Source organism: Nuphar pumila, chromosome 15, assembly GCF_984573655.1.
Source record: "Nuphar pumila chromosome 15, dmNupPumi1.hap1.1, whole genome shotgun sequence".
NCBI classification, from domain to species: Eukaryota; Viridiplantae; Streptophyta; class Magnoliopsida; order Nymphaeales; family Nymphaeaceae; genus Nuphar; species Nuphar pumila.
The window spans coordinates 14031361-14044434 of NC_143263.1; the positions used below are offsets into that span (position 1 = coordinate 14031361).

General features: G+C 41.3%; 1 protein-coding gene across 1 annotated transcript; it reads left to right on the plus strand.

Annotated features, from left to right (window-relative positions):
• Positions 1–2058: 2058 nt before the first annotated feature.
• Positions 2059–9387, plus strand: LOC149814576 (endoglucanase 19-like). The gene is made up of 9 exons (XM_089988944.1): positions 2059–2432; positions 5202–5414; positions 5509–5709; positions 5794–5883; positions 6593–6757; positions 6904–7188; positions 7643–7991; positions 8398–8505; positions 8617–9387. Exons 1-9 carry the CDS (start codon positions 2247–2249, stop codon positions 8913–8915), a joined length of 1896 nt encoding a protein of 631 aa, XP_089845070.1. The 5' UTR covers positions 2059–2246; the 3' UTR covers positions 8916–9387.
• The last annotated feature ends 3687 nt before the right edge of the window (positions 9388–13074 follow it).

A 13074-nucleotide genomic window follows, 5' to 3' on the forward strand; every position in this document is an offset into this window, starting at 1 on the left:
CCGCCTAACCCGTTTATTAAACGGGTCAAACGGGTTGGCGGGTTGACATACCCCTAACATGAACATGACCCATTTAATAAATGGGTTAGGCGGGTCGACCCGTTTACGACACGAAGATGTTTAAGCCAAACCCTAACCCGGCTAAGAAGCGGGTTGGCGGGTCGGGTTAGATTTTGCCACCCCTATCTGGCATGATCTGTTAGTGCAGGTCACCATGTGTTGGGACTTTGCAAGTTCGAACTCCAAATGGTATGGTTGTATAACTGGTAGGGGTCTGCCTAGCCCCGACATTTCCTGTGAAAAAAGAAGAAGCCCTTTTTATGCTCCCCCCACCCACCCACCACCACCACCACCACCACACAAGGGCTCCACTCATCTAATAGAGGTGACTCATTAAGGTCATTTGTTATTATTGGACAAATTCCTTTCATGGTTTTCTTTTTGTTGTTTGCCATAATGCCCATTCCCGGATGAGTTGGAAGAGGAATTCCCAATTCTTACACGGATTTGACTGATCGTATCTGATTAGTGATAAATTCTTACACCAATTATTTACAAGAATTGACAAGGGGAAGAGTCTGATTTGTTAGATGGCTATGACTAGCTTGAAACCCATGCCCCAGTGTCTCATGCCTTGATGATAAAGCTGGGTGCACTTCCTTGTGGGCAAAGGGGACTTGGAGTTTTTACACCAATGAGCTCAAGGTTGAGTGAATCAGTTTTTTTTTCTGATTATCCAAAAAGAAAAATACTTTATTAGGGTTTGCAACCTATCGATTTAACTTCTCTAATGACAGCTTATCACGTTAACAGAAGAGAAATGATTCGCTATACACATGCTTAATCATTAAATTAATAAGGACCACCTTGTCCATGAGTAGTTGTCATAGACAATAATTTAACACCAAATCAAAGCTTAATTAAAAGGTTAATAATTTCTGATGCATATGTTGCAGCCTGGCCATGGAGAGTCAAACACGTGCTCACTCAAATTGTACTACAACTAATTGGGTACCCTTTGCTAAAATTTTCTTTAAAAAAAAAAAAGTTGGGCTCAATTCTCAACTCCCCTTCTTTTTAATCCCAAACCAGAACCAAATATTATTGGATTACTACTTAACCTTTTAGTATAAAAGTCTAGATAGTCAAGGCCTAATGTCCACAAGGTGAACATAGTTCTTACAAGTGAGATCAAGGTTGACCCTTTACTTTGTCGTTAATTTTTATCTAGTTACATGATAAAAAAAAGAAAAGTAAATGCTCTCAAGAGCTCTCTTTTTTTATGACAAGGAATCCTTGCTGAAGCCAGAAAAAACCCTGGGTGAGGCTCCATGACCACCCTACCCTGGCTTAGGAACCCTTGCCCAAGCGAGAAAAACCCTGAGTGAGGCTCTATGACCATGACCACCCTGCCTTAGGTGGTCCACCTATGAAAGGACACATCCGTGCGCCTAACTGCACATTAGGGCATACCAAAATGTCAAGCGACCTCTTGTGTGCTTCTCACCATGTATAAGACAAACCAAAATAATATTTGGTTAAATTTGTCAGTTTCAACCCGTACCATATTATTGTAAGATATCAGTATATGCCATTTCGGTATATATATATATATATATATATATATATATATAGAGAGAGAGAGAGAGAGAGAGAGAGAGAGAGAGAGAGGGGTGGGGGCAATGACTCGTCCAAAGGGGGTGAATTGTAAAAAAGGTGGTGAAATCCCAGAAAACGTAAAAAAAATTGAAGCAATCATTATCGAAATAGCAAACAAAAGAAAAAAGGAAAAGAAAAAAAAAACTGTTGAGGACAGTTATTAATAAATTTTGGGTTGTCGAGGATGAGTGAGGGAGTAAATTCGTTCTGTTAACGCATCGGTGGAAATTAATTAAAGGGCTCACCGGCCTTGTGTTGTTGTGCCCAATGTAAACAGAGACATGAAAAAGCAGCAGCACCACATGACTGTTTTCCCTCCCTTTTTCATTTCTACCCCCACCCCCCTTTCATTTGGGGAGATAAAATAAAATAAAATAATAAAAAAAGCTATTCTCCTCCAATCTTATTAGGGGGTCTCTTTCCTCTTCTCCATATATAGATGTTGAGCCCCTCCCATTCGGCCACTGCCCTCCTCCCCTTCCCCCTTCCCTTTAGGGCAGCCCACATTGTTACATAGTGGGGCTTCTCTTCTTCTTCTCGTTTCTCTTTCTTTTTTGGTGAAGACAAGAGAGAGAGAGAGAGAGTCAATGGCGGTGTGTTTCTTGCACTTCTTAATGGTTTTGTTGCCGTTGGTGCATGGTGGGCATGACTACGGGCAGGCGCTGAGCAAGAGCATACTCTTCTTCGAGGCGCAGAGGTCTGGGAACCTGCCCAGCACGCAGAGGGTCACTTGGCGTGCTAATTCCGGCTTGAACGATGGCAAAGCCAATGGGGTGAGCACCTCTCTCTCTCTCTCTCTTCTAATTGCATTTCTCATCCTCTCTTTCTTTCTTTCTTTCTGCGGCTTGCATTTTCATTATTGTCTTGCATTTTGGAGTTTCTCCATGGATACTCTGCTCCTGTATGTCTATTTTCTAGTGTTTGTTGTTGGCTTTTCATAATTTGCATCCATAAAGAAGAGAAAAGGAAAACACACAAAAAAAAGGTTAAATTAGTGATGTTTATTGCTACATTACAGGAGTTTAAAGGAAACCTTGTAATGCCCTTCTTTCCTAAACTACTTTTTTGTGCATTTTCTTTTTATTTCCTCCGAGAGGCTACCATATACTTCTGATCTGAGAGAGAGAGAGAGAGAGAGAGAGAGAGAGAGAGAGAGAGAGAGTACCATATGCTTCTGGCCTCATAGATCAGTTACAGGTGGCTGTGTGTGTGTGTGTGGGGTGGGGGTTGTTGGCGCACTTATGCTTGGTGTGTGTGTGTTGTCTGGTGCATGCTCTGTGCTGCTTGTGGGCGAGGAGCTCCTCTGCTTAACTTCACTCTTTTTCAGTGGGATATAATTTCACACATTCTTAACTTCACTCTTTTTCAGTAGGATATAATTTCACCCTTTGTTATTTTAAATAAATAAACAAATATATAAAATATATATAATCGTGTTATGGAATTATACCCCACTCCTTGCATGAGCGCACGCTTGCCGGGTGGTGGTACGTGCAAATTGCCGCGTTCGTACGTGCGCAGCGTGTGCACTTAGGCCCGTGCCGATGCCATGTGCGCGAGCATTCCACCTGCCACGTGTACGGACATCGCGTGGGTGGACGCTTTTATTTCCTTTGCATGCCATGTGCTCATCAATTCGGGGGAAATGAGCACCTCCCCCCGTTCCGGTCAAACGTGACGCTACGGTTTTAGGAAATGTCTTATCTGGCCTTCACCATATTCAGATATGACTCTTTTCTCCTTTTTAAATAAAATGACCAAATTATCCCCTTAAGGTCCAAAGTATTAGAATCGGGCTCAAGGCCCCTGGGGTTAAGGGCGACCCTAGTTTGTCAGTTGTCACTACATGGACACAGGACGACCATGGTTCGAAACCCACAGGAAGTGTTCTTCTTTACTGCGAGGTCTAAGCTGAGTTCATTCTTTAGTTTTACCAATATCAAAAAGGGTTTTCCTTGGCTTAGCAAAAAAAAGAAAAGAAAAAAAGAAAGGCGGTTACACAAGTATTAACCAATAAGTTGGCTGTAGTTCTGTGAATACTTAAGAGTTTATGCGGTTTTTTTGTAATTTACTAAAGCTCAGAATTCCCCAATCCAAAGAGGCGTAGGTAATTTTTATTTAGAGACCCAACTTTACCTGATATTTCAGAAGGAACCTCATGTTTTCTGAAAAAGTATTCATAGCACTTAATTTCACGGTTAAAATCCATATGAAGACATGTTATTGTTAAACTTTGGCGTGAAAAAGGTGGCTTGTGCTTACAATATTGTGCAATAGGAGTTGTTTCGTAATTTTATGATAATCAACTCACCGTTTCGTCCAACTGGTGTCTCCATTTGACACTTTGAGACTTTAGTATGTTTGGTTGCACAAATGTGATTTGGAATCTCATGCAAATGAGAGAATGAATTCCATTTTCCCCAGCCAAACAAACATATGATTTCGAATCTCATGCAAACGAGAGAGACGGGAATGTGCTTTTTTTTTTTTTTGAAGAGATAAATTCTTTTCTTTCTGAAGAGAAGAGACGGGAATGTGATTTGAAATCACGTTTGAAATAAATAACATGGTGGAATGTGTGATTTGAAATCATATGACTTCAAACCACATTTATATGATTCCGATTGCAAATCACCAGCTAAAATTAGAGTGAAATGTTGGGCCTCGCTTTTCTGAAATACCAGACAAAATATGTTCCTAAATGAAAATTTCCCCTTAATTTTACAGCATGTAGGGAATGAACACGTGTTAGCTATTTGGACTAATTTGCGTCAAACATGTTAGCTCGGCTCGGGAAGTGAGCTCATTGGAAAATGGTTCCAGGAAGAGATCCCAAGCAAATCCAGCTCGTTAATTTTCAAATCTGATGGCTTAAGTGAAGTCCCCCCTCCAACCTCTGTCCCTGGGGTATCAATAATTTCAGAGAGAGGCACACCGCCAGAGGCGCCTTGGATGTCGTTCATCTTTAAAATGAACGACACCCATCAAATACAATGAACAAGTTCATTGTGAGCCGTTCATCTAAAACCATTCCGATGCTGTCCATCCGAATCGGAGAAAAGAGTGGCGACTCATCCTGGGCATCCGATTCGTACAGGTGTTATATGCCGTTCATCTTGAAATCAACAGCATCCACTGACCTGATCCCATCTGATCATTTCCACCTCAATGTTGTGTCATCTATACATCGACCTGTGAGGCAAAGACCTTCCACCGTTTCATTTAAAGCAAAAAAAAAAAAAGGGTTAATGTATGGATAGACGGTTCAAACCCAAACCTTAGAAGGTTTGATACGTGGGTGGTTGTGGGTCAAAGACCCATTGACAACCCTAATTGCCAACAAGCCAGCCACTGTTTCTTTCTTTTCTCTTGAAAAGAGAATTTATACATATCAGTGTTTTTTCAAATCGTGGGCGCGCTAAGTTGGGGTGGGGTTCATTCCCCTAACTGCTAACAGTAGGTGGTTCATGTAGCCAATGGACTACGGCCTTGGAGGTGGTGGTTCATTAATTTATTGATTTCTACTTGGTTGTGCAACACAGGTGGACTTGGTGGGAGGGTATTACGACGCGGGGGACAATGTGAAGTTCGGGCTGCCCATGGCCTTCACCATCACCATGATGTCGTGGAGCGCAGTCGAGTACGGGAAGCAAATGGCCGACAGTGGGGAGCTGAGGCATGCCTTGGATGCCATCAAGTGGGGCACCGACTACCTCATCAAAGCCCACCCCCAGCCTTACGTCCTCTATGGCGAGGTTCGCCTTTGTATTACTACTGCTATTTTTTTTTCATTCGTTTCATTGTTTTGTTGCTGTGCTTGATTGGCTTAGTTTTGATCGGATTGAGCAGGTTGGTGATGGAAATTCAGACCATTACTGCTGGCAGAGGCCGGAGGATATGACCACGCCGCGTTATGCGTACCGGATCGACGCGAACAACCCGGGGTCGGACCTCGCCGGAGAGACTGCGGCGGCCATGGCCTCTGCTTCCATGGTTTTCCGCCACTTTAACCCTGCTTACGCCAACGAGCTTATTTACCACGCAAAGCAGGTCTGTCTGTTTGTTTCTGTCTCTCTCTCTCTCTGTGTGTGTGTGTGTGTGTGTGTATGATTAATTTTCTTTCTTGATTTCCAGCTTTTCGAGTTAGCGGACAAGTACAGAGGCAAGTACGACAGCAGCATTACAGTTGCACGCAAGTACTACCAATCAGTCAGCGGATATGCAGTAATCATCTCGATGCCTTCTCACTTTCATTCGTTATTTTCTGTGATATCTTTGTGCATGATCAAGGACAACCCGTGTGATAGAATTCTGAGACTTGGCACCAATATAGTCCCAATGGTTTTGGCCATTTGACGACGATTCAGGTGAATCGGCCTATCGATTCTCAACTGAATCGAATTGAATCAGTTAACTTTTGACCAGCAGATGACAAGTGTCATAAAATATTAAGAACTGTTTTCTAGCATTTTTTTGTATTTATTTGAAAAAAAATCCGAATAGGGTCAGTTGCGAATCGATAGGATACGACCGATTCACAATGGTATTAACAGCATTGCTTTGCACCAACTTGGGCCATTTCCCGTTTGGTCACAACTTTTATTCAATATGGGGCTAGATTTGCTCGAGTTGGTGACAACAGTCTGAGTCGATTGGCTTCATGCAAGGACTAATCAGGATCAGGTGCAATCACATTGCGCAAAAGCAAAGTGCTGCTGCATGCACTTGAGTGTCCTCCATCTGCTGTTGGTCTTCGCACCTCACCGGCTGTGTCGGACTGATGGAGGGCTGCTTAAGTTCGGCCGCACATTGCTTTTGTGCAATGTGATTTCACCTGATCTGGCCATTGCAAGAGCTCTTATTAGTACGTCTATGTTAAGAGTAACTGTTGCATTTCATACACAGAATTCAGATTGCTCTTGTCTTTCGCCAGGATGAATTGCTGTGGGCTGCGGCATGGTTATATGAGGCTACCAATGAACCCTACTATCTAAACTATCTTGGAGAAAACGGCGACTCCCTTGGTGGGACTGGATGGGGCATGACAGAGTTTGGGTGGGACGTGAAATATGCTGGCGTGCAGGTTCTGGTCTCCAAGGTGAGTCAGATTACCCGGCTTTTAAGCAGTACATGTCTTTGATCCCGGCTTATGAGATTGCTCTGAGTTTAGCAATTGAATATCTTTAGAACATAAGCACAGAGCAGATACGACCGACCTGTTCTTTGTTGTGCCTTTCCATGCAGTTTCTAATGCAAGGCAGGGGAGGGCACTATGCTTCCGTTTTCGAAAGGTATCAGCAGAAGGCAGATTACTTCATGTGCTCATGCCTTGGCAAAGGCACCCGGAACGTTCAGAGGACTCCTGGCGGTTTGCTTTTCCAGCAAAGATGGAACAACATGCAGTTTGTGACGAGTGCCTCGTTTCTATTAACGGTTTACTCTGACTACCTCTCATCTGCTGGGAAGTACTTACACTGTCCCTCGGGAACATCCTCTCCATATGAGCTTCTTGAGTTTGCGAAGTCCCAAGTAAGCACGTTCTCACGATTGAATTGTAAAGTTTACATGAATCATATGACTAAGAGTGCCATGAATTCTCAATTATCTAAAAACAATTTATCCGATCAAATAATCATCAGCTGCTAACTAAAGAGTATCTTTGAGTGGCATGAAAGGCACTCCATCTATCTCTCTTTAACACCCAGACACACTCACAATGCACATACGTGCATGTTATTTAGGCTTTTTCTTGTGACACCTCTCTTTGATTTCTTTCCTGTGCTAAATCTGAAAATAGTTAAGGTAAAATACACACATGCACACATTTGATCACGTTGAGCATGGCATACAGACAGCCCTAGCAACTGAATTATTCCTTCGAAGGGAGTTTGCTACTTTACACAAAGCAACACAATCACATAAATGAGTGCATGCTTAGTCAATTGACAAGTTCTTTGTTTAATGGTTTCTATGTAATTTGCAGGTGGATTACATCCTTGGTGATAACCCAAGAGCTACAAGCTACATGGTGGGATATGGCAATAACTATCCACGCCAAGTTCATCACAGGGGCTCATCTATTGTCTCCATTAAGGTGGACTCAACCTTTGTTAGTTGCAGAGGGGGCTATGCTACCTGGTTCAGCAGGAAGGCAAGTGATCCAAACCTTCTTGATGGTGCTATTGTTGGTGGCCCAGATGCATATGATGATTTCGCTGATGAAAGAGAGAACTACGAGCAAACAGAGCCTGCTACTTACAACAATGCACCTCTTCTTGGTGTACTAGCTCGCTTACATGGTGGCAGTGGTGGATACAATCAGCTGCTTCCAGGTATGATGAACTCATGGTGTTTAACTAGCTTGCTGGCTTAATATGAAGTGGTTAGTGAACCAAGTACAAAGATCACAAATTCACGTTATTGATCTATAGTTGCATTTCTTCGGTGTATATCTTGGCTCAAAAATCTTTCCAAATCCACGAATTGACTATCTTGGCCCAATGCTGGCTTTCTAGAACTTGAAGTTGTTTTTCTTCTTTCACATCATAACAATGCTATTACACCATCATTGTGGTATGTCGTCATTATCACCATCAGCACTGTTACCATATTACCATTGTCATCAATCAATCATTAGATCGTTGAGGGGAAATTTTTCTGCAGTCTGGCTATTCAAGTAGTGGTGGATATGTTACTGGTACGAAGAACTAACTGTAAAATTATGTGAATGTTTTGCAGTAGTGCTTCCAAGTCCTACATCACCAATTTCCGGGCAGCCATCTCCTGCACCCCCAGTTTCCGAGCAGCCAACTCCAAAGCCACATCCCAAGACAATCCCTACACCACGTGAGCTCTCTCTCTCTCTCTCTCTCTCTCTCTCGTGTGCAGAATATGCCATTGCTTTACAGTCTGAAGGGTGAACTCATTGGTATATCCATCTTTCTCTGTGTTGAGCAGATGTGAATTACTCTCCAATAGCTATATCTCAAACTACAACTACCTCCTGGAGCTTCAAGGGCAGAACTTACTACAGGTACTCCACAATTGTGACAAACAAGTCGAACAAAACGGTGAAGGACCTCAGGCTTGCAATATGGGAGCTGTATGGCCCTTTGTGGGGTTTATCTAAATTTGGAAATGAATACCATTTCCCTACATGGATCGATTCATTGGCCGCTGGAAAGAGCCTTGAGTTTGTCTACATCCATGCTGCAGTTCCTGCTCAAGTTGCAGTTTCGGGATACACCCTGGCCTAAAACCTCTGCCATCAGGGCAACCATCAACAGGATTTTTTTTTCCTTTGGTTTAATTTTGGCTTTTCCCTTTCTTTTCTGTGTATGTAAGGATGCGCAGTGTATACTGTAAGCATAGTCCAGGCAGAATATCTGGCATGTTGGGAGGGTTGATTTAGATAGATATGGGGTGATTTCATGGGATAAGAATAAAAATGAAGGATTGGGGGAGAAAGGAGTGAAGGGACTGGAAGTGTGCTCATCCTCTTTCTCCTCCCCTCATTTTTGTGTGCCCTCTTTGTCCTCATTTGTTTAGTGGGAGAGAGAAAGAGGGAGTTGGAGAGCAATTTGGAGGGCAAAGGGGCCCTCCAAATGTGGGTGTATGTTTTCTTTGAGAGTCTTAAATCATGTTTAGGAAAGACAGGTTATCTTTCCATTTGGTTTTTTATATGGAAAAGATCGTTATTAATGCAATAGTTTCTGTGCTTGTAAAGCAGTGCCTTATTTTTGTTCCTTTACTGTTTCTCACTATGGAAAAGATCGTTGTCTTCCTTTGAATGTTTTTCACTATCATAATGGTTGTGGAAATATTATCTGCTTAGCAATTAGAATTTTGGATTCTTTGCCGTTCAATATTGCATGTACCCTACTAATGAGCAGCTTAAGGCAACCAAATGAAATCACCAATTCTTGGCCTGCTGTAAAGAGTTCGGAAAGTGGGATCAACATCTGAATGGCTCTGACCACGGGATCTCCCGTGTGGCCAGCGGGTTGGTTGTGAGGGTGCTGAGATGAAGGCACTGGATCAAACCCCTAGCACACGGGTGTGCCCGTAGCTTTCAGAGGTGGGCCACGTAAGACAGGGTGGTCGTGGGGCCCCACCTGGGCTTTTTCCGCCCTTCGGCAAGGGTTCATCCTCATCATCATAAAAAAAAAAGTGGATGGCTCTGCCTGTGGAATGCAACCAAACGCAATTTCAAATCTCAACATCTACTCGTTATCTTAAACCTTCCCCAGTCTATGTTCAGATATGTTGTGGGGCTCTCATTTTGGTTAGCTGAAGCTGCTGAACTGTTCTTTTTTATTATCTAGCTGGGGTTAGGCAGACCCCTACCAGAGACTCAATTATCACTAGAATTTGCATTAAAACTGGTCGCAAACAATCAAGGTTAGGCAACCAATCAAGGGGGTTCGTATTTCCAAATTTGATGTTCCCTCAAAATGGCCATCGACACCAACAACGGGCAACCACATTATTTTCTTTATTTGTTAATTTGCATTGGAACCAGTGAAAACGATAGATCCTTTGTAGCAATGACCCATCTATAAACTCAGGCCTTCCTCTCCATTCTAGCATAGCATTTATTTTCACCATCACATCTCTCTTGAGGATTCAATGAGTACCTTACTCTGCTGGAATACGACCAAAGATATATATCTTCACATGTACCATTCTTGATGATGGTTCGCTTTAGCCTTCAATCACCCATCCTAAACCAAGGTTATTCCCTCGTTAGGAATAATGAACCCAACCCTCCATCGATCCTCTTTGAAAATAGACAGGTTTCCCTAGTGGTTGAGGGAGGTACCCAGTGTCAAGACATGTAAACCGGATCCAGGACATGATCCAGATCCAAGCTGTAATCTGCGCCGTCATCAAGGTCCAACAACTCAAGGTAGCAACTCCAAGTTGGAAACCAAAGACAACAGCAAGTTAGAAACCAAAGATCCAAATTGTGAGACTCTTGTTGTAACACTTCAAAATTTAGGAAAAATTAGAATTTTTGTGATAATCCTTTTGAAATCAAATTGGTAGCACAACAAAAATAATTTTAATTGATCTAAGTTAGCAAACCTTGGGTGGGTCACAGGCAAGTACCCATTTACAACAATAGATTGGATCCAAACCTCATTTGGTCTTGAGCCCGAATCCACCGATTAGTTGAGTACAACATCCATTATAACAATAACACATCATCTAGTCCGTTTAAACGAAGTAGATAATATAAAACCTTCAAAAGGTTCTTAACTCATATAAAAAGTTACGAGCTTCAGACACCAATTTAAGACAAAATTTTAGGACTTTGAAACAAAGAGAGAAACAGATTCATCTTGCCTTCCCTTCCACCAATCGCATCCACAACTATTCACTTTCTAAAAATGTTAGATATAAGAGGTCATACTACATCCAGTCTGGTAGGTACAAAAAGCATTATTTATAACACACATGATAGATGAGAAATACAATATTTTTTTAATAAGGTATACATTTATCAAGTATTCATGAATCTGCAGGGTAATACAAACCCATGCCAAAATGTTTATATTTTTGAACCATGATGTCACAAGTGGTTTACCAAAGATCTTATAAAGTTAATGCCACTATTCTAAACATGCAAACGACCAACTAATGCTTTGTATTAACAAGACATGTTTTTCATTCCAAAATAACTGTATAAATACAAGGTCTTTGTTTTGATATTTACAATCCTTACAAGTATGCACAAAGCCACTAATTGAATCAAACTGTGTTCTCAGGGGTTTATTATGCGATGCATTTTAATAACTTGAGTGATTAGCTTAAACTAATCCAAAGGGAATGGTGTAATGAGAGAGAGAGAGAGAGAGAGAGAGAGAGAGAGAGAGAGAGAGAGAGAGAGAGAGAGAGAGAGAGAGAGAGAGAGAGAGAGAGAGATCCCTAGAAGCCACTAACCACTATGAGATGCATTCTGAGACTTCTGTAAAAGATATTGTTCTACCACTTAGGACATATTGGTAGTCCTAACCCTCTAACTTAGTAGATTGTGGACCAACCAAACCATTATCACTCGAAGCATAATAACGACTAAAAGTCACACAGAGTTTGTACTACTTACCCTCTCCAAGGTAAGCCCACTAGTGTGAATGAGTTATACGTTATTTAGAGAGTTTATTGCATTACCTCACATCATTAGGCATCTTCTACCCTTTCTTGGTAGATATATATTTTATCATTTTCACTGGTACATAACCCATTTAGTATGCTCTGGTGCAGTTACACCGATTGAGCATCTTGGCTATGAAGGTGATCTAAAAAATTATGTCTGCATGTGTTTTTCTATAACTTGGTGCATTGTCGCACCTCATGGGTTGTCATAAACCCTCCACTAATTGTATAAGCATGCTTGGATGTCTTATTATAAAAAAACAATAATTCACATGCCATTTAATCATTTAAAGCATCACATTGGTTTTATCGAACCATATACTCCATCATGAGCAATCAAGTACATGCATGCATGCATGCCTCATATGTCTGATAAAACTGTATGATATCATGCTTTGTATGAACATATTTTCATATCGTGACAACATATAAGAATTATGCTTCACATTACAAATTATAATTTTCATGGCATGATAATAATCTACATTTCATACATTCATGGCATTCCAATATATAAAACAATTCATAACATGCATAAGCTACATCTACAAGCATACTAGAAATCTAGATTCCAATTATCCATACATGATCCGATTTTATCAAACTGGTGTAAGTATCCAATTCGTGGATTTTCATACCATACCAGTATTCTGGTTATCCAGAAGTAAACACATTCGTATTTGTAAACCATAGGGATAATTTGGAAAATCATTATAGTCAAACCTGTCATACATATTTAAAACCTTTAAATTCGTGCATGCATATGTAAATCCAAACATACGTACATAAAAATTATGCATTCATACATGAATCCAAACATGCTTACATAAAACTTATGTATGCATACATAAATCCAAACATGCGTACGTAAATCCATCATATTTAAAAACTCGATATTCAAACTCATGCATAGTTTTCTACACTAACAAGCATGAAATAATACCGTACAATTATATGAGTTGTCCTATTTTTCCTACTTCATAAATCATCTAGTTACTAGAAAAGAAAAAAATTGAAAATACTCAGGGATTTTCCTTTCGAGATAAGCGATGTGGATCACCCTTATCGACTATTCAAATGCGGGTGAGGCCTAGCACGTGCCTCGGGTTCCATGTCGCAAACACGTGAGTGCATGCGGTCTACCACCTCTAAACGGGTATACAAAACAAAGTGATGGCAAGTGAAGAAGGGAAAAATTGAGATGGCCATAATGCGAAAGGAGGGTGGACGTGCAGGGAATGAGCCACGGGTGGCCGT